Source organism: Salvelinus alpinus, chromosome 2 (assembly GCF_045679555.1).
Source record: "Salvelinus alpinus chromosome 2, SLU_Salpinus.1, whole genome shotgun sequence".
Lineage (NCBI taxonomy): Eukaryota > Metazoa > Chordata > Actinopteri > Salmoniformes > Salmonidae > Salvelinus > Salvelinus alpinus.
The window spans coordinates 43,280,067-43,306,108 of NC_092087.1; the positions used below are offsets into that span (position 1 = coordinate 43,280,067).

The window sequence follows — 26,042 nt, forward strand, 5'->3', positions numbered from 1 at the left end:
AAAGAATAATCTCAAACTCAAAACTGCAATCCACTTTAATGACCGGACATTGTTCCACGTAATGGAAACAGATTATAATGTTAGAATACATTAACTTCCTGCTCAAATTCACTGGGGTTACCTAAACTATAAAACCCAGCAAGAGTAATCCGAAATCACAGAAAGTTTCCGATTCAACTATTCAGACCTCCACTGCAAATGACCCACTGCATCCCTTATAGCCCAGCGAGCACGACTAACTCTTCTATTCTTACCAGTAGGAAAACAATATAACCCATTCTCAAACCACGTTCTGCGCTTACCTCTATCGTAAGGTTAAAAACAAACTTGACAATTATCTCTTCTCTTTCGGCTTCCTACTTATGAAAAGTACATGACTTTAAAAGTAACATGTAATGCGCCAAATTTATAAAATACATCAGTCAGTCCATAAAAATAAAAAAATGAACTAAGTTATTTAAATACGATTCCATTCTCATTTGTTATTCCAGCAGACCATTTAGGCAACAGACAACGTATTACATCGAAATCGCCTCGCTATCTATGTTGAATAAATTAGCCTTTCAATTTGAACTAAGCAAGTTGTTAAAATGTTCATTTATATCTTAAACAAACACCGGCGGTAGTATCTGTCCAGACAAAACATACCAGTACTTGAATTACAATCAGAAACCCATTTTTTGTCAATATCATAGACCCAGTGCTATTGAAATGACAAATAAATCCTACAAATAACCCAATTACAATGGTTTGTAGTCTTAACATCTGGCACATAATAACGACACAATTCCCAGAAAATAGTCTTAATTAATGGTCAAAGAGTTTCTCTGTAGAGATTCTCACATGCACAAAAGGAATGGATTTGCAGTCAATGAGTTAAATCGACATTCATTGACTAGGAAACAGATCTTGCACTTTTCAATAAAATCAGATTATGTTTTCTCATGCAACATATTTCAATTACTTTACTACATCACATTAATCCCGAATGATAATTAGTTTGATGGATAGCCTAGGCTTTGTACGACGTATTGCCCAGACTTTGTAGACAGTTTAATAATGCTTAAACCTCATCTTTATCAAATAATCCATTAAAGGGATCAACTCAAAACCTCATCTTTATCAAATGATCCATTAAAGGGACCAACTCAAAACCTACGTATGGGTTGTTTAAGTTGCCTTTCATTATATTCCCAGTATTACCTCATCAAAGCTCCAGTAATTGATTATACACACATACAATTCATCATATTTTCATATCGTCAGAGAATCCATATAAAGCGTAAGAATTTCTTAGGTACTCACATCAACCATTCCATTTGCGTTTTCAAGGACTCTCCACAGCTACGAAGCAGCTCTCCAAACATACTCCCAACTTTTGTTTCCCGGCCAATGGCCGGCCTGTCATGGAATCCTCAACGGTTTTCTAACCCCCCAGAAACCACGGCAAAGTCTAGCCTCCCAGAAACAATAGACTTGCTGCTAACATCCCGCTCTCAATGCCACCCAGAGATATTCTATGATGGGCAGTGGTGGACAGAACCCCAAAATAACATTATATCAACTCTTATTACCAAATTTCAATCATCTTATTATGCAAATGTATAAATCTTATTTACACACTCACACAACTCTCATATCACATTCACACAATGCTATTCCCAAACATGCCTAATCAATTAGAGTTTAACCTGCAGGAATATTTTCTCATTTCTATCTCATGGTTAGTTACTATGATAATGCAACTCATACATTTAAATCTTTCAATACTTCTAAAATGGGGTACAGGTTTAAAACAATTACAGGTGCACCTTACTTTCTTATTCTATATCATAAATGGTCTTACCTAGTTCGCACAGATTCATCCAGGTCACAGATTCCGGATGTTTTAACATTAAATGGCCAAAACTAGTTCACACAGATACTAGATGTTTAACGCTAAATGACCAAACCCAGGGCATACCTGGTTAGCAAATTTAAAATAATTGGAATTCACCACTTCTGAGGGTCACTTGGACGGTCACACAGACACTTTTCAGAATGAGGTCCTTCTTCCAATAGGGCTTCACCAGGTACCGTGCTTCACACAGAATCCACAGTCACCCTGGCCCCTCACTCCTACAGACCCCACCAATCCCCTCTGTGATCAATTCAGTGTCAGGAAGGCTCTAGGTTGCCCGCAACTGACCAATGTTAGGTGTCTTTGAGTCGACTAACTCTCAGATCATCCTCCACTGACTCGGCCCTGTTTACGCCTCCAAGGTGCCCCCCTCATACAGGAATACACACTCAGAGCCTACGTAACAGAGGCTTTTCTTAAAAACTCAACTCTGCATGTTTCACTCACCTCTTTCTTTTTTAAAACTAAGTTCGGGACGTGGTATCCACTCGGCTCGCTGTCTCTCAGATCAAAGGTGGGTCAATCTGCTTCGTTCCCGAAGTGTGGTCTCTCTGAGATCCCAAGTTTGAGGGATCCCTCGTGCACCATTTACCCAGGTCGTCAGGAGTGGTCACCAAGTGAAGATTCACATCCCATCCTCATTGCCAAATGTGGTGGTTAATTTATTTGCTATCAAATGAGAACAAACAAACTAATCACACAAGTCAGAGTTATACTTAAACTAAATCTTTATTCACGTATTAATAAGGGAGCAAATCAATACAACACACAAAGTTAATCAATTGAGTGATCTACGATAATGATAGCTAGTCGACGAATCACCCTCAGATGATTCGTTGAGAGCCCTGAGACAAAGCTACAAAGATGTAACCTCTTTGGGCTAGGGGGTAGTATTTATATGTCCGGATGAAAAGCGTGCCCAAAGTAAACTGCCTGCTACTCAGGCCCAGAAGCTAGGATATGCATATTATTAGTAGATTTGGATAGAAAACACTCCGAAGTTTCTAAAACTGAATATTGTCCGTGAGTATAACAGAACTGATTTGGCAGGCGAAACCCCGAGCACAATCCATCCAGGGAAAAAAAATGTTGAGCTCAATCTGTTTTCCATTCATTTTCTTTGGCAATCCCTTTTAATAGAAATATGCTTGCAGCTCCTATGGCTTCCACTAGATGTCAACAGTCTTCAGAAATTGGTTGATGTTTTTCCTTTGAGAAATGAAGAAGTAGCCCTTTCCTTTCTAAGAGTCAAGCCAAGTGTACTTTTTTGTTTGGGGCGCGCGACCTGGAACTCGCTCCACTTTCATTTTATCCGCTATTGAACACAATATATTCCGTCTTAAATTTGATTGATTATTTACGTTTTAAAATACCTAAAGTTGGATTAGGAAAGTTGTTTGAAATGTTTGGACAAAGTTTACAGGTAACTTATTAGATACTTTGTAGGCATGTTGAGCGAGTTGGAACCGGTGTTTTTCTGAATCAAACATGCCAAATAAATTGACATTTTGGGGATATAAAGAAACAATTTATCGAGTAAAAGGACCATTTGTGATGTTTATGGGACATTTTGGAGTGCCAACAGAAGAAGATCTTCAAAGGTAAGGCATGAATTATATCGTTATTTCTGACTTTTGTGTAGCACCTGCCTGGTTGAAATCTGATTTTCATGTGTTGGTATGCTGGGCGCTGTCCTCAGATAATCGCATGGTCTGATTTCGCTGTAAAGCCTTTTTGAAATCTGACACTGCGGCTGGAATAACAAGAAGTTAATCTTTAAACCGATGTATAACACTTCTATGCTTTATGAATTCTTATTATGAGTATTTCTGTTTTTGAATTTGCAATTTCACTGGGTGTTGTCAAATCAATCCCACTAAAGGGATTGGAGCGCGAAGGGTTCCATAAGAAGTTTTAATAGCCAAGATACACCCCCTTCAGTCTATATGACAAACAACAGATGTATGGAATGGGTCACAAGGTAAACATTTATATGAAAGATACTTATAATTCACAGCAGACAGTATCTGCTGTAAAAACTGTTCTCATTGTGTATAAACCCGGGTCTGGCCCCGAGCCATCTCCCCTGGTACCTTATAGAACAGAAACATTAACTAATGCTCTGGAATGGGTATCACCCAAAGACATTGTGAATCTCCTGTCAGTGTTAAATCTCCCAGAGGCCCACTTTCAGCTCCCACACACACAATAGAGTTAAAACAACCCTCTATTATGTTGCATAAAACAACCATTTGTTGCAATTACAGTATTATAACATGATCCTGCAATTTTGCTCCCACACAGTTCATATGTAGCTGGTCATGTGTATTGTAGCTGGTCATATGTAGCTGTTCATACGTAGCTGGTCATATGTAGCTGGTCATATGTAGCTGGTCATATGTACTGTAACTGGTCATATGTAGCTGTTCATATGTAGCTGGAAATATGTAGCTGGTCATATGTAGCTGGTCATATGTAGCAGGTCATATGTAGCTGGTCATATGTAACTGTTCATATGTAGCTGGTCAAATGTAACTGTTCATATGTAGCTGGTCATATGTAGCAGGTCATATGTAGCTGGTCATATGTTACATTTACATTTAAGTCATTTAGCAGACGCTCTTATCCAGTAGCTGGTCATATGTACTGTAGCTGTTCATATGTAGCTGGTCATATGTAGCTGGTCATATGTAACTGTTCATATATAGCTGGTCATGTGTAGCAGGTCATATGTAGCTCATCATATGTAACTGTTTATATGTAGCTGGTCATATGTACTGTAGCTGGTCATATGTAGCTGGTCATATGTAGCTGTTCATATGTAGCTGGTCATATGTAGCAGGTCATATGTAGCTGGTCATATGTAGCAGGTCATATGTAGCTGGTCATATGTAACTGTTTATATGTAGCTGGTCATATGTACTGTAGCTGGTCATATGTAGCTGTTCATATGTAGCTGGTCATATGTAGCAGGTCATATGTAGCTGGTCATATGTAGCAGGTCATATGTAGCTGGTCATATGTAGCAGGTCATATGTAGCAGGTCATATGTAGCTGGTCATATGTAGCAGGTCATATGTAGCTGGTCATATGTAGCAGGTCATATGTAGCTGGTCATATGTAACTGTTTATATGTAGCTGGTCATATGTACTGTAGCTGGTCATATGTAGCTGTTCATATGTAGCTGTTCATATGTAGCTGGTCATATGTAACTGTTCATATGTAGCTGGTCATATGGAGCTGGTCATATATAGGTGTGCCTATGTAGCAGGTCATATGTAGCTGGTCATATGTAGCTGTTCTCATGTAGCTGGTCATATGTAGCAGGTCATATGTAGCTGGTCATATGTAGCAGGTCATATGTAGCAGGTCATATGTAGCTGGTCATATGTAGCAGGTCATATGTAGCTGGTCATATGTAGCAGGTCATATGTAGCTGGTCATATGTAACTGTTTATATGTAGCTGGTCATATGTACTGTAGCTGGTCATATGTAGCTGTTCATATGTAGCTGGTCATATGTAGCTGGTCATATGTAACTGTTCATATGTAGCTGGTCATATGGAGCTGGTCATATGTAGGTGTGCCTATGTAGCAGGTCATATGTAGCTGGTCATATGTAGCTGTTCTCATGTAGCTGGTCATATGTAGCTGTTAACTGTGTGTCCTTATACTGTCTTCATAACACACAGACTATGTTAGATAAACGGGTGTTCACCGCATAAAACCAATTTTGTCTTTCTCAGTGTTATGGAGAAGCATAATGATCCCAATTTGAGGTTCAATAAGCTTTCCCAGCAGGAGATGGGTCTGGTCCAGCCTGTCCCTGTCCCAAGCACCCAGACCAGGGGACAGTGGTCCAGCAAGCTGGAGTTCCTCCTGGCTGTGGCCGGACAGATCGTAGGCTTGGGGAATGTATGGAGGTTCCCATATCTGTGCTACAAAAATGGAGGAGGTGAGTCTCACATCACATCTTTACATGGTCATACAATTAAGCTCACATTAAATGTATGGCAAGGTGAGCCTTTGTCTTTTACATTATCAATGCAAAAGAGCTAGTCACTTCATTTAACTTCATTGTGGTGGAGACAGTACAGAGTTGTTCTTTTCATATCTTAGGCTAATATTGAAATCACACAATTACAAGACGGTAATGGAATAATCATTAAGAGATGTGTAATCATGGCCTGATATAAACATATCGGTGGTTGCTATAATATTATAGGGATATTTACACACTAGGGCTAGATGTTATCTGGCGGGCACAATCATAAAAACAACAGTGCATGTCTGGGTGCACAAAAGGAACCAAAACCTTCTAGGTGCTTCCAGAATCTCTATACTGATATGCACATCACTACTGTACAACGTTTTATTACGCTCTGATAGAAATATGCTATGAAGAACAAACATGCCTCTCTGACATGTAGAATTAGGAATCACAATGACTCTATTCATGGCCTTTCTATCTGCAATGTTCGATGATGTTAGGCTACTGAACGTGTCCCAGATACCCCACGATAATATCCCTAACATTTCAGGTGGTAGCTAAGTCCGTCAGCCACACAAACACATACTTGCTGTCACGCCCTGGCCATAGAGAGGCTTTTATTCTCTATTTTGGTTAGGCCAGGGTGTGACTAGGGTGGGCATTCTAGTTTCTTTATTTCTATGTTTTCTATTTCTTTGTGTTTGGCCGGGTGTGGTTCTCAATCAGAGGCAGCTGTCTATCGTTGTCTCTGATTGGGAATCATACTTAGGCAGCCTTTTTTCCTTTTGGGATTGTGGGTGTTATCTTTGTTAGTGGCACTATAGCCCTGTAAGCTTCACTGTTGTTTCTTCGTTTCTTGTTTTGTTGGCGACATTTACTAAAATAAAAGAAAATGTACGCTCACCACGCTGCACTTTGGTCCACTTCTTTCGACGGCCGTGACACTTGCGTTCTTGTGGTTAAACTCAAATATACTAATTGATTTGTTTTTGTTTTTTGATAATAAAAAAAAAAGTATAATCTTTATGAATTATATCATAAATAGGACTGGTGGAGTTATGTCACACATGCAGCTAACACAGACATGTGGAAATGTCTGATCTACCTAAGATTACAACCAAGTAATTGCAGCATTACCTCAAAAATGGAAGAGGCAAGTGGAAAGGGGATAAAGTAAGGAACTTGTCTGTCGGCCCTGCATTAAAGACCAAAATTGGTTAAAGAAAATTGTGATAAATAAAAATATATACCAGTTTCATTTAATGACCAAAACATTGACAGCTGTGCCATATAAATTGCAAAATAGTTGGGAAGAGATTTTTGATGTACCGATTCCATGGCACATGGTTTATGAATTGACACGCAAAACGACACCGTTTAAATTAATTTGCTAAATTCTTGCAACCAATAGAATGTTATATATATGGGGGATACAATTTTCCCAGCTCTGCAGATTTTGCTGCGTGGAGGCAGAGTCATTAGATCATTTATTTTGGTACCATCCATATGTAGCTGAAGAATAATAATAATAATAATTTAATTTTAGCAAAAAAATGTATCTTTAATTTCTAATCTGTAGAAACTATGAGAATAGAAAGGTTCAGTACTTTTGTGAAGCATCACAGTACAGTTGAAAAATATATGGCAAATAGAAATCCAATGTGGATGGTGTTAAGAGATAGATGGGAGGGGTTGAATGGAGCTGAAGGGTGATAATAACAAATGTAAAACATTTGATAACAAATGTAAAACATAAGATAACAAATGTAAAACATATGGGGTCTGTAAAATGTATGTACGTTCAGAAGTTTTGTGAAATAGCACAGTTATAAATATATGGCAAATATAAACATCAGAAATAGAGGAAGGCCAGGACAAAAAAAGTAAAAATATATAACTATTGTAAATTAGATTGTGTCTGTAAAATGTATATAGAATGTATAAGCTGGAAGTAGAAGCCTAAGTTTTATTGTTTATTAGTTTACTCAAATTGGGGGAGGGGTGGTAGGGTTTGCGGGGAATAATATATATATATATATATTTTTTATACATGTATTTTTTTTCACTTTTATTTAACAAGGTAGGCCAGTTGAGAACAAGTTCTAATTTATAACTGTGACCTGGCCAAGAGAAAGCAAAGCGGTGCGACACAAACAACAACACAGAATCACACATGGAATATACAAGCGTACAGTCAATAACAGAATAGAAAAAAAATATGTCTATATACAGTGTGTGCAAATGGCGTGAGGATGTAAGGCAATAAATTGGCCATAGTAGCAAAGTAATTACAATTTAGCAAATTAACACTAGAGTGATAGATGTGCAGATGATGATGTGCAAGTAGAAATATAATGGTGTGCAAAAGAGCAGAAAAGTAAATAAAAAAAACAATATGGGGATGAAGTAGGCATATTGGATGGGCTATTTACAGACGGGCTATGTACAGCTGCAGCGATCGGTTAGCTGCTCAGATAGCTGATGTTTAAAATTAGTGAGGGAAATATAAGTCTCCAACTTCAGCGATTTTTGCAATTCGATCCAGTCATTGGCATTAGAGAACTGGAAGGAAAGGCGGCCAATTGGGATTGGAAATGATGCAGACAATTACATTGATGGAAGTGACAATCTATCCACAATATTTAAGCTGGTCCACCCCCTAAAAATATATATACAGTGGGGAGAACAAGTATTTGATACACTGACAATTTTGCAGGTTTTCCTACTTACAAAGCATGTAGAGGTCTGTAATTTTTATCATAGGTACACTTCAACTGTGAGAGAAGGAATCTAAAACAAAAATCCAGAAAATCACATTGTATGATTTTTAAGTAATTAATTTGCATTTTATTGCATGACATAAGTATTTGATACATCAGAAAAGCAGAACTGAATATTTGGTACAGAAACCTTAGTTTGCAATTACAGAGATCATACGTTTCCTGTAGTTCTTGACCAGGTTTGCACACACTGCAGCAGGGATTTTGGCCCACTCCTCCATACAGACCATCTCCAGATCCTTCAGGTTTCGGGGCTGTCGCTGGGCAATACGGACTTTCGGCTCCCTCCAAAGATTTTCTATTGGGTTCAGGTCTGGAGACTGGCTAGGCCACTCCAGGACCTTGAGATGCTTCTTACGGAGCCACTCCTTAGTTGCCCTGGCTGTGTGTTTCGGGTCGTTGTCATGCTGGAAGACCCAGCCACGACCCATCTTCAATGCTCTTACTGAGGGAAGGAGGTTGTTGGTCAAGATCTCGCGATACATGGCCCCATCCATCCTCCCGTCAATACGGTGCAGTCGTCCTGTCCCCTTTGCAGAAAAGCATCCCCAAAGAATGATGTTTCCACCTCCATGCTTCACGGTTGGGATGGTGTTCTTGGGGTTGTACTCATCCTTCTATTCCTCCAAACACGGCGAGTGGAGTTTAGAGCAAAAAGCTCTATTTTTGTCTCATCAGACCACATGACCTTCTCCCATTCCTCCTCTGGATCATCCAGATGGTCATTGGCAAACTTCAGACGGGCCTGGACATGCGCTGGCTTGAGCAGGGGGACCTTGCGTGCGCTGCAGGATTTTAATCCATGACTGCGTAGTGTGTTACTAATGGTTTTCTTTGAGACTGTGGTCCCAGCTCTCTTCAGGTCATTGACCAGGTCCTGCCGTGTAGTTCTGGGCTGATCCCTCACATTCCTCATGATCATTGATGCCCCACGAGGTGAGATCTTGCATGGAGCCCCAGACCGAGGGTGATTGACCGTCATCTTGAACTTCTTCCATTTTCTAATAATTGCGCCAACAGTTGTTTCCTTCTCACCAAGCTGCTTGCCTATTGTCCTGTAGCCCATCCCAGCCTTGTGCAGGTCTACAATTTTATCCCTGATGTCCTTACACAGCTCTCTGGTCTTGGCCATTGTGGAGAGGTTGGAATCTGTTTGATTGTGTGTGGACAGGTGTCTTTTATACAGGTAACGAGTTCAAACAGGTGCAGTTAATACAGGTAATGAGTGGAGAACAGGAGGGCTTCTTAAAGAAAAACTAACAGGTCTGTGAGAGCCGGAATTCTTACTGGTTGGTAGGTGATCAAATACTTATGTCATGCAATAAAATGCAAATTAATTATTTAAAAATCATACAATGTGATTTTCTGGATTTTTGTTTTAGATTCCGTCTCTCACAGTTGAAGTGTACCTATGATAAAAATTACAGACCTCTACATGCTTTGTAAGTAGGAAAACCTGCAAAATCGGCAGTGTATCAAATACTTGTTCTCCCCACTGTATATAAATAAAAAATACTTGCATTCTCTTCTCTGGATGGTATAAATGCACTCAAACTTGAAGTGGGGGAGGGGGATTTGAGGTGATTCAGATGGCTTCGTGAAGTGAAACATTAAGTTATGGTCTTGGGCCATATGTTTAATTTCTTATTTTTTTTTTATTTTTTTTTTCACCTTTATTTAACCAGGTAGGCTAGTTGAGAACAAGTTCTCATTTGCAACTGCGACCTGGCCAAGATAAAGCATAGCAATTCGACACATACAACAACACAGAGTTACACATGGAATAAACAAAACATACAGTCAATAATACAGCAGAAAAAAATAAAACAAAAAAGTATATATACAGTGAGTGCAAATGAGGTAAGATAAGGGAGGTAAGGCAATATATAGGCCATGGTGGCGAAGTAATTACAATATAGCAATTAAATACTGGAATGGTAGATGTGCAGAAGATGAATGTGCAAGTAGAGATACTGGGGTGCAAAGGAGCAAGATAAATAAATAAATACAGTATGGGGATGAGGTAGATAGATGGGATGTTTACAGATGGGCTATGTACAGGTGCAGTGATCTGTGAGCTGCGCTGACAGCTGGTGCCTAAAGTTAGTGAGGGAAATATGAGTCTCCAGCTTCAGTGATTTTTGCAGTTTGTTCCAGTCATTGGCAGCAGAGAACTGGAAGGAAAGGCGACCAAAGGAGGAATTGGCTTTGGGGGTGACCAGTGAGATATACCTGCTGGAGCGCCTGCTACGAGTGGGTGCTGCTATGGTGACCAGTGAGCTGAGATAAGGCAGGGCTTTACCTAGCAGAGACTTGTAGATAACCTGTAGCCAGTGGGTTTGGCGACGAGAATGAAGCGAGGGCCAGCCAACGAGAGCATACAGGTTGCAGTGGTGGGTAGTGAATGGGGCTTTGGTGACAAAACGGATGGCACTGTGATAGACTGCATCCAAATTGTTGAGTAGAGTGTTGGAGGCTGTTTTATAGATGACATCGCCAAAGTCGAGCATCGGTAGGATGGTCAGATTTACGAGGGTATGTTTGGCAGCATGAGTGAAGTATGCTTTGTTGCGATATAGGATACTAATTCTATGTTTTATTTTGGATTGGAGATGCTTAATGTGAGTCTGGAAGGAGAGTTTACAGTCTAACCAGACACCTAGGTATTTGTAGTTTTCCACGTATTCTAAGTCAGAGCCGTCCAGAGTAGTGATGCTGGACGGGCGGGCAGGTGCGTGTAGTGATCGATTGAATAGCATGCATTTAGTTGAACTTGCATTTAAGAGCAGTTGAAGGCCACGGAAGGAGAGTTGTAGGGCATTGAAGCTCATCTGGAGGTTAGTTAACACAGTGTCCAAAGAGGTGCCAGAAGTATACAGAATGGTGTCGTCTGAGTAGAGGTGGATCAGAGAATCACCAGCAGCAAGAGCGACATCATTGATGTATACAGAGAAGAGAGTCGGCCCGAGAATTGAACCCTGTGGCACTCCCATAGAGACTGCCAGAGGTCCGGACAATAGGCCCTCCGATTTGACACACTGAACTCTATCAGAGAAGTAGTTGGTAAACCAGCGCGAGGCAATCATTTGAAAAACCAAGGCTGTCGAGTCTGCCAATAAGAATGTGGTGATTGACAGAGTCGAAAGCCTTGGCCAGGTCGATGAATACGGCTGCACAGTAATGTCTCTTAGAGATGGCGGTTATGATGTCATTTAAGACCTTGAGCGTGGCTGAGGTGCACCCATGACCAGCTCTGAAACCAGATTGCATAGCGGTGAAGGTACGGTGGGATTCGAAATGGTCATTAATCTGTTTGTTAACTTGGCTTTCGAAGTCGTTAGAAAGACAGGGTAGGATAGATATAGGTCTGTAGCAGTTTGGATCTAGAGTGTCACCCCTTTTGAAGAGGGGGCTGACCGCGGCAGCTTTCCAATCTTTGGGAATCTCAGACGATACGAAAGAGAGGTTGAGGTTGAACAGGCTATTAATAGGGGTTGAAACAATTTCGGCAGTGGTTTAACTTGTGTTGTTCATAAGGGGTGTTCTTCATCCCTTATGTGCTCTTTCTGTTCACCTGTGGCATTCCACTCTTTCTCCTGGAGACCTCCCTGGGCCAGTACACCACGCAGGGCAGCATCACCTGCTGGAGGAAGATCTGCCCCCTGTTTGAAGGTAAATATCAGGGCTCATATTTATAAAGCGTCATTGAGTAAGACTGCTGATCTAGAATCAGGTCCCCTCTGTCCATATAAGCTTAGTCATTATGATCTAAAAGGCTAATCTGATCCTAGATCAGCCATCCTACTGGTATGCTATATGAATGCTTTATGAATGCGGCCACAGAGTCTTGTTGTACGTATTGCATCCATATTAGGAATTCAATTGTCAGTGTTTGTCTGACCATAGATAGCATTTACTTCCTAAAATGGTTGCCATCTTGGTGAAATAGACATGAAAGCCTGATAACTAGAAGGAAGAAAGGCTATAGCTGTAACGGCAGTCGTAATCCTCCTCCTCGGACGAGGAGAGGCGAGACGGATCGGACCAATACGCAGAGTGGCTAGTTTCCATAGTGATTTAATAATTAACAAAAACAATATGCGACACAAAATAACTACCGTGACAGTCCTGTGTGGCGGAACACTGACACAAGAACAATCACCCACAAACACACACGTGAACCCCGGCTGCCTAAGTATGATTCTCAATCAGGGACAACGATTGACAGCTGCCTCTGATTGAGAATCATACCAGGCCGAACACAAAACCCCAACATAGAAAATAACACATAGACAACCCACCCCAACTCACGCCCTGACCAACTAAATAAATACAAGAAAAAGGAAAAACAGGTCAGGAACGTGACAATAGCCTTCAGTAAAGAAAAGATAACAGTCAGAGGCAATGCAGACTTAACTTTGTCTTTGTTGTATTTGTACTCAGGAAAACTCCTAGCTGCAATATCCAAACTTGAGAAAGTAGCACTATAATCCAAAGCAATGTCAATATGATTTAAATTTGTATTCAGCACATAAACTCAAGGTTTCTGTCTGGAGCCTTTGTCAAGAATGTGCTGGTTGAGGGTGACATATAGGGCCAGACAATTAGCCATAATAGGTACAATATATGCACAGTACATGCAGGCTTTTCCTTCGGTAAATAATATTGCGCTATTGTATTTGTAAAAGTCAATCCACCATGATTTTAATCACATTGCTTCACCAGTTTGAAACAATATCAGGATACATTTTAGATTGATTGTTGGATGACTGGTCTGTTTCTGACCTGATTTAACTTCAAATATGAAAAGGGGTTAAAGTATCAAGACATTTCACTCAAGTTATTGGATGAAGCTTGGATTAAACATCAACAGATTTACTCAGGCTCACACCAATTCATGAGCTATTACATGATAGAGTAAGTGACAGTCCTTAAAGTGACATGACACGTGCATTCAGGACACTTGTCCTGTGTTCAGACATTCACAAATGTCTGTCTTGTTGGAATGGCACTATAACTTATTAATCGGGGCTGGTGACTTTGAAAGGAGTCTAATCCACATCAAAAAGAAACACAGTTAAATATTTTTTATGGTTTTAGGTTGAGAATGTGATTGGATATAAACATATGTCACATATACAGTGGGGAGAACAAGTATTTGATACACTGCCGATTTTGCAGGTTTTCCTACTTACAAAGCATGTAGAGGTCTGTAATTTTTATCATAGGTACACTTCAACTGTGAGAGACGGAATGTAAAACAAAAATCCAGAAAATCACATTGTATGATTTTTAAGTAATTAATTTGCATTTTATTGCATGACATAAGTATTTGATCACCTACCAACCAGTAAGAATTCCGGCTCTCACAGACCTGTTAGTTTTTCTTTAAGAAGCCCTCCTGTTCTCCACTCATTACCTGTATTAACTGCACCAGTTTGAACTCGTTACCTGTATAAAAGACACCTGTCCACACACTCAATCCAACAGACTCCAACCTCTCCACAATGGCCAAGACCAGAGAGCTGTGTAAGGACATCAGGGATACAATTGTAGACCTGCACAAGGCTGGGATGTGCTACAGGACAATAGGCAGCAGCTTGGTGAGAAGGCAACAACTGTTGGCGCAATTATTAGAAAATGGAAGAAGTTCAAGATGACGGTCAATCACCCTCGGTCTGGGGCTCCATGCAAGATCTCACCTCGTGGGGCATCAATGATCATGAGGAAGGTGAGGGATGAGTCCAGAACTACACGGCAGGACCTGGTCAATGACCTGAAGAGAGCTGGGACCACAGTCTCAAAGAAAACCATTAGTAACACACTACGCCGTCATGGATTAAAATCCTGCAGCGCACGAAAGGTCCCCCTGCTCAAGCCAGCGCATGTCCAGGCCCGTCTGAAGTTTGCCAATGACCATCTGGATGATCCAGAGGAGGAATGGGAGAAGGTCATGTGGTCTGATGAGACAAAAATAGAGCTTTTTGGTCTAAACTCCACTCGCCCTGTTTGGAGGAAGAAGAAGGATGAGTACAACCCCAAGAACACCATCCCAACCGTGAAGCATGGAGGTGGAAACATCATTCTTTGGGGATGCTTTTCTGCAAAGGGGACAGGACGACTGCACCGTATTGAGGGGAGGATGGATGGGGCCATGTATCGCGAGATCTTGGCCAACAACCTCCTTCCCTCAGTAAGAGCATTGAAGATGGGTCGTGGCTGGGTCTTCCAGCATGACAACGACCCGAAACACACAGCCAGGGCAACTAAGGAGTGGCTCCGTAAGAAGCATCTCAAGGTCCTGGAGTGGCCTAGCCAGTCTCCAGACCTGAACCCAATAGAAAATCTTTGGAGGGAGCTGAAAGTCCGTATTGCCCAGCGACAGCCCCAAAACCTGAAGGATCTGGAGATGGTCTGTATAGAGGAGTGGGCCAAAATCCCTGCTGCAGTGTGTGCAAACCTGGTCAAGAACTACAGGAAACGTATGATCTCTGTAATTGCAAACAAAGGTTTCTGTACCAAATATTCAGTTCTGCTTTTCTGATGTATCAAATACTTATGTCATGCAATAAAATGCAAATTCATTACTTAAAAATCATACAATGTGATTTTCTGGATTTTTGTTTTAGATTCCGTCTCTCACAGTTGAAGTGTACCTATGATAAAAATTACAGACCTCTATATGCTTTGTAAGTAGGAAAACCTGCAAAATCGGCAGTGTATCAAATACTTATTCTCCCCACTGTATTTCTTAGAAGAAGCCTTTTTTCTATTTACATCTCCATGTTTGTCTGTAAAATCTCCCCCTCCTCCTTCTCCTCCTCCTCCTCCTCGTCTTCCTCCTCAGGACTGGGTTATGGTAGTCAGGTGGTGGTTCTATATTCCAGCATCTATTACATCATCATTCTAGCCTGGGCCTTCTTCTACCTCTTCTCCTCATTCAGCTCTGAGCTCCCCTGGGCCAGTTGTAGAAACAGCTGGAACACAGGTATGTACTTCAGGTGTTCAACCTTCCCAAGTTCTCTCACGTCACCCCGCTCTTCCGCTCTCTCCACTGGCTTCCAGTTGAAGCTCGCATCCGCTACAAGACCATGGTGCTTGCCTACGGAGCTGTGAGGGGAACGGCACCTCCGTACCTTCAGGCTCTGATCAGGCCCTACACCCAAACAAGGGCACTGCGTTCATCCACCTCTGGCCTGCTCGCCTCCCTACCTCTGAGGAAGTACAGTTCCCGCTCAGCCCAGTCAAAACTGTTCGCTGCTCTGGCACCCCAATGGTGGAACAAACTCCCTCACGACGCCAGGTCAGCGAAGTCAATCACCACCTTCCGGAGACACCTGAAACCCCACCTCTTTAAGGAATACCTAGGATAGGATAAAGTAATCCTCCTAACCCCCCCCTCCCCCTTAAAAGAGTTAGATGCACTATTGTAAAGTGGTTGTTCCACTGGATATCATAAGGTGAATGCACCAATTTGTAAGTCGCTCTGGATAAGAGCGTCTGCTAAATGACTTAAATGTAAAAAAAATGTAATGTATAGCCTGAGTGCCAGTCTGCTTGTGCTGTCATACCAACTGCTTGTCACTCATTGTCATAACAAACCTGTTTGGATTGACAAGGCCAGCAATGGAGTTGGCACTGCAAAGAACACAAACAGATCTGGGACCAGGTTAACTTCAGTGTGTAGACATGTTGACGTTGACATAACTTTGTCATGCCCAAATGATAGATACTGTAGTATCTTAAATTTATGGACATTACTTCAAACTGAGATATTACGATTTTGACAAGTGAGTTGATTAATGTTTTATTTTTGTAAATGTCTCCTTATCCAGGAAAGATTCAGAGAGTTCTGAGACATGCTTGTTATTGTCTAATTTCCTCCTAACCAGCAACCTGCATGGAGTTTGACAGAAGAGTAGTGGGACATCTAAATTGGACAGTAGCAGGAAACGCAACGTCGCCAGTGAGAGAGTTCTGGGAGTGAGTATACAAAATCATTCCAATTTATCAACTCCTTATTAAGTCCTTACAGATGGAAATCAGGGCTATTTGCCTTAGGAGGCGCAGAGAGAATGGTGAAAAGCAAGTGGTGGGATTGTAACTCAAAATATTATTTTCAGGAGAAGAGTTTTGAATCTCACAGACAGTCCAAACAAGCTAGGCAGTGTTCGCTGGGAGCTGGCTCTGTGTCTTCTACTGTCATGGATTCTCTGTTACTTCTGTGTCTGGAAAGGAGTGAAGTCTACTGGGAAGGTAAGGTGGGATCTCTGCCATTCAACCTGATGACACCATGAATACTGTAGAGTTGTTAGGATGAGCCATAGACTGAGTGAATGTAACGCTGGTCTGGTCCCCCCTCCCTTCAGGTGGTCTACTTCACTGCCACCTTCCCCTATCTGATGCTGGTGGTGTTGCTGGTCCGTGGACTCACACTGCCGGGGGCAATAGATGGTATCAAGTTCTACCTCTACCCAGACCCAGCCCGCCTCACGGACCCACAGGTAGGAACACACTTCACTGTATAATTTGTGTCCAGGTGTAACAAAAACTATCAGTACATACTGTAGTGATTTGTGGGGGATAAATGGTCATGTTTCTGCCGGTGTTTGAAAGCTGGTCAACATGACCGAGGGCAGCAACCATTACCACTGACCCACATAACTCCCTTGGTGGAACAGTTTGTGGTTTTAAGAGCATCAGATTCGTTACAATATCAATACCTAATAAAAAAATAACTCTGAATTTCAAAGCAAATGCATTTCCTGTTGACTTATTATTGCAAGGTCAAAATAGGTACCATTTGAATTCACCTCTAACACCCTGGGATGAGACTAGTGTATCATAATTGTGAAACTATGAAGACTATTGTGTCTCTCTCTGGTGTGTCTCACAGGTGTGGATGGATGCTGGAACACAAATCTTCTTTTCCTATGCTATCTGCCTTGGCTGTCTGACTGCTCTTGGCAGCTACAACAAATATGACAACAACTGTTACAAGTGAGTGGAAGAATGAATTACACAAACAGTGGAGGAATGGAATGTATGATGGGCCTATGGAGAACCTACCTCAGAACAGTAACATACAATAAATGGACTTTGGGACAATATGGTTCGTCAGTCAAAATGGGGGTAATGACGATAAATGGAATATGAAAATGAGTGTCGCTTTTGTTATGTTATTAAAAGTTAAATTACGACGTTATAAAGGAAACATTGTAACTTGAAGAGTTTTCATAATATGTACATGATGTTTACATACTGTACGTTATGTGGAAAATCTCCAGATGAAATAGAATGTTTTTGTAAAGGTGAAATGTGAAGTTAGTTGTCTAAATTGGATCTGAGTAAAATCCAGACCTTGCCTCGTAACTAGCGACGCCCAGAGAACTTGCCATAAGACGGAAACGCCCCATTCTGACCCGAGGATATTAAACATGTGAGTTAAGAATTTACATAGCAGACTAGGTGACCAGGGTCACGGTCTTAGGCACAGTGGTCGCAAACGCAAAACGCAACACGAGGTCGAAGAAGACAAAGGAACCTCTTAATCTATGCTACAGATGAGTAGCTGTGTCTAAGAGGGTGAATTCAAGCAGGACCACCCGGTTACCACTCTCCAAGGAATCTTGTGTCTACACTGCTTTCATTCCCACGCTGGAACCACCTATACGCTAATTAGCCATCCTCAGAAGACCCCTTTTCAGAACAAGTGCGAGGAAACAGACCACTAAGACAAAGGACACTTACATCGTGTGGACAATCAGAGACTTACACCCGGTAACATCAGAGGAGAAGGAAGAACTCGGTCCACGAGGAGCTACCCCACCGGAGACCTTCGACACGTAATTACATAATTATATTCTGACCCATAAGAGCGGCAGTTCGGGGCAAGGTTAGGGCTAAACTTAGCATAGTTTACAAATGTTCCCAAAAGTGCCTTTTTCTTGTGCATTCTCTCTTTTTAATTCCCCATTTTGTGTAACACGTGCCATACTGTGTTGACCTGCTAGGGACCTGTTTCATTGTACTAAGTTCTAATCAATAGCCTAGACTGTGTGTTTGTGTATCTTATATTATCTTTTAGCTTGTTAGTAAATAAATAATCAACTCAATTGGTGTGGTACAGACTTATTTAGTGGGACTCGGGTTTGTGCAGATTCACAGATTATGCGATATTCAGGACGAGACTGTAGAGGAAATTAATGAATTAGCGACTGTTGTAAAATCAATATACTGACAATCTTTGAGTTAATTTGGGAAATGGAACCTCAATAAAACCAAACTTTCCCATGGTGCCCAGTTGCTGAGTTAATAATTAAGTTAAGTTAATTATTCGATGATCAGCAGTCATCAAATTAATCAAAACAACATCACGACACTAGATAAAATGTGCTGGCAGAGCGTTTTCTCTTGCCTGCAAAAACGTCCCCTGTGCACATAATTCTTTGGAGGTTGGGTTGCAGAAATGGTAGGGTATCTGGGAAGTTTGATCATCTCCATATTGTAGGTCATTTGGATGCCTTCGTGTTGTGACTAACAGGGAAGTGAATCTCTTTTTAGGGACTGTGTGTACCTGTGCCTTTTGAACAGTGGAACCAGCTTTGTGGCCGGTTTTGCGATCTTCTCTGTTCTGGGCTTCATGGCTTATGAACAAGGGACAGACATCTCAACGGTGGCCGAATCAGGTAAGTGTTGCAGCAGTGAGATACGAATTAATTAATTAATTAATGAATAAAAAATGTAACAAATGCACAAACAAACAAACTAACATACCCTTTTAAGTTGTGCTTTGTTACAAGACAGGTTTCTTAGCATTTCAAGGATCTAACTATTCCCTCTGCCTCTGAGAGTTCAGTAATGAGTTTACCTGTGTTGCTGCATACAGGTCCTGGCCTGGCATTCATCGCCTACCCTCGTGCCGTGGCCATGATGCCATTACCCCAGCTTTGGGCCATCTTATTCTTCATCATGATAATCCTACTGGGGTTAGACAGTGAGGTGTGTTAGAGTGGTCCTGAAGGCCTACGGAATATTTCCTTAGTGAAGGATAATTACATAACCTACGATAGATGCTACAATCATCACTAAACTAATGGATGTGAAATTGTGAAGGAGTAGCTAGTATTTCAAAGAACAGAGTTTCCACTGACCTTCCCCATCATCTCTCCTTCAGTTTGTAGGTCTGGAGGCTTTGGTGACAGCCATCTCAGACATGAATCCCCCCTTCTTCCTGTTTGGCCATCGGCGTAAAATCCTCCTCCTCATCATCAGTGTGGGTAGCTTCTTCATCGGCCTGGTCATGGTCACAGAGGTGAGAGGTCATTTGAAGTCATCGTTCTATAAGGATATAGGATATAAAATCTAGAATTTCAAGGCCATCGTTATTAGATCAATAATGACAGTAACGAGATATATGATCAATAATCTACCTCCCAAGTGATCTGTTTCAACATATCCCTGTGTTTCAACATACCTCCTCGTTCCGCATAATTGTTGGTTGATTCCACTTGTTCCGTAAGCGATTTCGGTGCTGGACACACCTACGATCATTGTCTGAGTGTTTTGTAGACTCTGGAGGTAGATTATAGTCTTATTGTTGTGCTCAGTAAGACCTTATACTTTCTTTCTCTTTCTACCCCTCTATTTGCAGGGAGGCCTGTATATCTTCCAGCTGTTTGATTACTATGCCTGCAGTGGGATGACTCTGCTTCTCTTCGCTATACTACAGTCAGTGTGTATCAGCTGGGTTTATGGTGAGTTAGCCCGGCCTACTCCCAGTGTCGCTTAGGGCCCGCAACCACTTTTGTTCGATGCCAGTCGGGGTCTCAACTTACTGTTAGTTAAGATAGTAGAATACACAATGTGACATTTTGAAATGTGGTAGTGCATCCGCAGTTTTCCTCTTGTTATGTCAGTCACTGACAGTCACCCAATTAGCCCATGTCAGCTACCATGTTATAGTTTGCTAGGTAAGTTAGTTTATCCAGCTATCTAAAACTTGTATTATATTACAAACATTTATGAAGGCATTTTCATGTAAGTTATTAAATGTTACCACTATCATTGTAGGTGTTCTGAAAAGATAATAGTAAAATATGGTCAGTGCTATCATACCTTAAACCCTGACCTTAACCATTTTAAATGTCAACTTCAATTGAGTCGGAACCTGATAACAAGGAGCTGTAAAAGACCCTGCATGGCCCCATTCCATCAATCCCAGATAATCAATCACAGAAACCCTAATTGCAGGTCAGCTTTCTGTTCAAGGTGTTTTTGGCATTATCCAAGTTGTTCCTCTGGCAGACATTGCCACTTTGGACATTGATGTGAAACGACACCTCGTTACTTTGGGATTATAAGGTTCTGACATGTTGGTCAAAAATGAGTTATTCACATAGAGTTGCTCTTTAGGTGGTCCTTTACGTGTGAAATGAGTCAGATTTTTGATAAAGTACATTTACAATGAAAAAAATGAAAAATCGGAAAGTTCTATCTATGCAAACACCTTTTAACTTGGTGCTATAAGGTTCTACATGCAATCAAATCACACAATGCTGGGTTGTCAATAACAAATAATTGTACATAAGTAAGGGAATATACTTGAAAACAGGAGGACATCACAAAACAGTTCTGAGATCTGGTACTTAAAAATACTCATTATCTTAAAACTATACATTTTGCAGGTAGAACCTTATAGTCCTGAGTCCTTGATGATTCACATCACAGGTTCTGGTTGTAACATGTACGCTGGGAGTCGGGAAGCAAGTTCAGGGAGTGAATTTAATAACTAAATGAACATAGAACAAAACAAGAAAGACGGGTAGCGTACAGACATGAACACTGGAACAGAAACAGTAACACCTAAGGAAGGAACCAAAGGGAGTGACAGATATAGGGAAGGTAATCAGGAAGGTGATGAAGTGCATGTGAGTCTGATGAGGTGCGCGTAACGATGGTGACAGGTGTGCATAATAATGAGCGGACTTGGTGACCTAGAGAGTCGGAGAGAGAGTACACGTGACACTGGTCCTCTTTTTATATTTTTCGATTTTTCGAAACAAAGAAATACAGGTACCTTAGACCAGCGTTTCCTAAACTCGGTCCTGGGGCCCACCTCTGGGTGCATGTTTTGTTTTTTGCCATAACACTACACAACTGAATCAAATAATAATAGCTTGATGATGAGTTGGTTATTTGAATCAGCTGTTGGGGGCCCAGGACCGAGTTTGGGAAACCCTGGTTAGAGCTGTTGTACAGGTTTCCTAATCTGCAATTGTTTGAACCTGTCTGTCACTTGGTGGTTTGAGAATGTTATCTGGGTATTTGACAGACCAACTGGGTATCAGACAGACCAACTGGGTATTTGACAGACCAACTGACCAAACTCTTTTATTGACTGCTGTTATTTTGAGTCCCTGTTGATATGTTTACTCCACAGGTGCAGACCGTCTGTACGATAATATAGAAGACATGATCGGTTATCGACCATTACCCATCATTAAGTACTGTTTGAAGTATGTCACTCCAGTCATCTGCACTGTAAGTTTTATTTATTTACACCCCACCCTCAACAGCAAATTTAATTGTTATTTTTCCAATTATATTTATAGTAAACATGATGTTAAAGTCCCAGTAATACAAGTGATTTACAGAAAACCAGAAGATGACAATACAGAGAAATATAAATCAAATGGACGCCTATGTGTAACCTATGTAAAGTAGATAATCCTAACTTTATGTTCATTATAAATGCTTCTATAAAAACAAAGAGAGTCGCACACTCTATGTATAAACTCACTGTAAATTATTGGGTTCGACACCAACGTTTCGACATCATTGTTCCTTCTTCAGGGTAATGTTATGAATGATTGAACCAGGTTATGTAGACAAAACAGTGCAATTAGTGCAACTAATGACAATAGTGAGTGGTGTGTAATAAGTATTAGGTTGATTAGAATGAATTAAGTGAAACTATTAGGAGACAATAGTTTACAGCATATTGAATATATTAGGCTTTTGTTACCATTAGCACTAGCATAGGACTAACATTAACATACATTACTGCTTAATTTCATTTCAAATATACAGTAGCACTCAAAAGTTGGAACACATCTACTCATTCAAGGGTTTTTCTTTCTTTTTACTATTTTCTACATTGTAGAAAAATAGTGAAGATATCACAACTATGAAATAACACATATGGAATCATGTAGTAACCAAAAAAAGTGTTAACTAATAAAAATATATTTTTGATCTTAGGTTCTTCAAAGTAGCCACCCTTTGCCTTGATGACAGCTTTGCACACTCTAGGATTTCTCTCAACCAGCTTCATGAGGAATGCTTATACAAGCATTCCTCATTCCCCCCTACCTTGTCACAACACAACTGATTGGCTTAAATGCATTAATTCCACATATTAACTTTTAACAAGGCACACCTGTTAATTGAAATGCATTCCAGGTGACTACCTCATGAAGCTGGTTGAGAGAATACCGAGAGTGTGCAAAGCTGTCATCAAGGCAAAGGGTGAATAATTTGAAGAACCTCAAATATAAAATATATTTTGTTTTGTTTAACACTTTTTTGGCTACTACATGATATATTCCATATATGTTATTTCATGGTTTTGATGTTTTCACTATTATTCTACAATGAAGACAATAGTAAAAATAAAGAAAAAACCTTGAATGATTAGGTTTGTCCAAACTTTTGACTAGTAATGTATATTTAATTGTTTCCAATTTCATAAAATGTTTGTTACATGTAATCTTTTGTTTCAACTATAATGGATGATAAGCATCATCAACAGAGGGAACATATTAGGTGTGCGCCAGCTCATGCTTTATATTAGACCATTATAAATGCTTCACCAAAAGCCTGACCTAAATGTACTGGAGAAACCATAACCTTGTCCTTAACCTTATCTTGTTCATCTCTGTCTTCACTCAACCCTCACTGTTGCCCTATAATGTTATAATTAGTACAATGCTATCGGAAAATACATTGTGTTCTTTAATGTTTATTATACAACCTCCATCCATATCTTTTGTTCTAGGCTACATTTGTCTTCTCCTTGATAAAGTTTACTCCGCTGAAGTTCAACAACACCTTTCAGTATCCTTGGTGGGGTTCCGCCGTTGGCTGGTGGTTCACTCTCTCCTCCACCCTCATGGTTCCTCTATGGATGGTGTACATCGTGAGCGTCACTCCTGGTACACTGCGACAGGTAAATAGGGACATCATTTATTATGTTTCTATAGAGTTTCACATTGCTTGACTTGGGCAGGAGCTCTCCGGAGCTGAGTACCGGCAACTAAAATGTTTAACAGCTTGAGCTCCTGTTCCTCTTTTACAATATTAGCTCAAAAGTATTGTGGAGCTCATGCACCTAAATGTAAACAGTACCGACACCAAACATGAGTACCGGCAACTGTCTCAGCCCAAGTCAAGCACTGGAGTTTCAAAACAGAAAAGTATCTCAAAGTGGTCCATAAGCAACAAAAAAATCAAGCATTATATCATAAGTAGCCTAGCTATAGCTAGTTACGTAGGTCGACGATAGAGGCTAAGTCTTTGAGGACATCCTCTAAAGATGGAGCAATGGTCATGAGAGGTCATGGTTAATTTCTCACTATCAATTCCAAAACTTCAGATCTTTTAAAAGGTGGCAGGTACCACTTGTGTTGTTATCGCTAGCTATGTATCTATTTATACAATGACCAGAACCATAACCCAAACCCTGTTTACTCCCCAATACACACTGATGATGTTGTTTCTTCTACCAACTAAGAAAATAAGAAAAACAATCAACGTTCTGCAAACATCACCAGTTATTGTATGTCTCATTTCTTTGGTGGTCTGTCTTTGAAATGCTTCTCTGTCCTCTCTCTTATTCCTCAGAGACTGTCCATCCTCACCACGCCATCAGAGGATCTCCCCATGACCAAGGCCCAGAAGAATTCCCTCCTGGCCAAGCAGTCAGAGCAGGACAGACCCCTGGGGGACATGGAGATACCAGCCTGGGGCCACAACCTCCTAGACAGAGACACTGGCCCCCTGTAGAGACACTGACCCCCTCTCTCAGCCACCATCCCTATAGGACTTGAGATAAGCAGGTCCAGCCAGTCACTCAAGGTCCTGACATAAACAATACAAATACTTCCCGTTGTGTAACAGAGGCTTATGTGACCCTTTGCTTGGTCTGAGTGGCTTAGTAAAGTATAGTACAGAACATAATCCACCCCATGCCTTTTTCTTGGGAGGGCGATGTGGGCAAGTGTTTCCAAAACACACACTATTTCCTGTATGTAGCGCTGATGAGACGTAGAAGCACTGGTTCTGGGAAGTCTTGGTGTGAAAAAATAGATTTTGTTCATTCATTCTGTTTGGCCCAGAAAACCCTACCTAGAATTATTAGAATTACCGGTCAATCTTGCTGTCTCATGTCAGAATGCAGAGAAAGCATCTGAAGTGAGATATTGCGTAAGGTCCGGCAAAATGAACCAGGTCATGGCAGAGTAACCAGGTCATGGCAGACTTGGGTCTTTGCAGAGTAATGGATGAATAGATCAAACACCTTTCACACAACATGGTGGAAACAAAAACATGACATTCGTACTATTGGTCCCAGTTTGTTAACTGAGTCTGTATAAACAAGTGAACAAACTATTTTTTTTAAAGATACATTTTATCTTTTATTTGGGTGGGTTTAATATTCCGACATACAGTAATTTTTCTACTACTATGTAATTTCTTAAGACTTTGTGAAATATGACATTTGTGAAAATATATCGATGGTAAATTATAAGGGATTGTGTAGATGCATATATAGTAGAAACACTCTAAAATACTGTGATAGGATTTGATGCCAATATCAATAAAATCACCAAACCTTGTGCCATGATTTATATGTCATTTTCCACCCTTATTCGTTGGAGTACTTTAAGTAAAAAGTGTAATTTGCTGCAGAAATCTCTTCCGATATTCAGACATAACATTAATCTGAGACCTGGGCCCGTATTCATAAAGCGTCCTAGAGTAGAAGTGCTGATCTAGGATCATAGAAAAGGCTAACTGAACCTAGATAAGCGCTCCTACTCTGGGGTAATTGAACAGAGACATCGTCATTCCACTGACAGTAAATACGTTTTCCCCAGAGGGTACAGACTGTGTTCTATAGCCGAGCTGAAGACTAATACAGGAACAATGCCCTTCTATGAGTTACTGATAAGACCAGTAGTTAACAGCAGTTATCATTAACTGCCAGATCAGGCTAAACCCACCTGCAATTGTGTCTGAGGTGAATTTACTCTGATATGAAAAATGAATACTCGTAGCTTTAGACAGTTGTTTGTACAATATCTATAT

The 26,042-nt window shown here is 40.7% G+C and overlaps 1 protein-coding gene across 2 annotated transcripts; it reads left to right on the top strand.

Moving 5' to 3' along the window:
• The first annotated feature begins 5,651 nt into the window (after positions 1-5,651).
• On the top strand, positions 5,652-25,570 carry LOC139562326 (sodium- and chloride-dependent GABA transporter 2-like). 2 transcript variants are annotated; one of them, XM_071379969.1, is made up of 14 exons: positions 5,652-5,856; positions 12,210-12,344; positions 15,520-15,660; positions 16,565-16,655; positions 16,796-16,928; positions 17,042-17,176; positions 17,569-17,672; positions 19,236-19,360; positions 19,561-19,673; positions 19,849-19,986; positions 20,326-20,428; positions 22,114-22,214; positions 23,731-23,901; positions 24,576-25,570. In XM_071379969.1, exons 1-14 carry the CDS (start codon positions 5,652-5,654, stop codon positions 24,735-24,737), a joined length of 1,857 nt encoding a protein of 618 aa, XP_071236070.1. In that variant the 3' UTR covers positions 24,738-25,570. The 2 variants fall into 2 exon arrangements, with proteins under 2 accessions (XP_071236070.1, XP_071236079.1); XM_071379978.1 differs by lacking the exon at positions 22,114-22,214.
• The last annotated feature ends 472 nt before the right edge of the window (positions 25,571-26,042 follow it).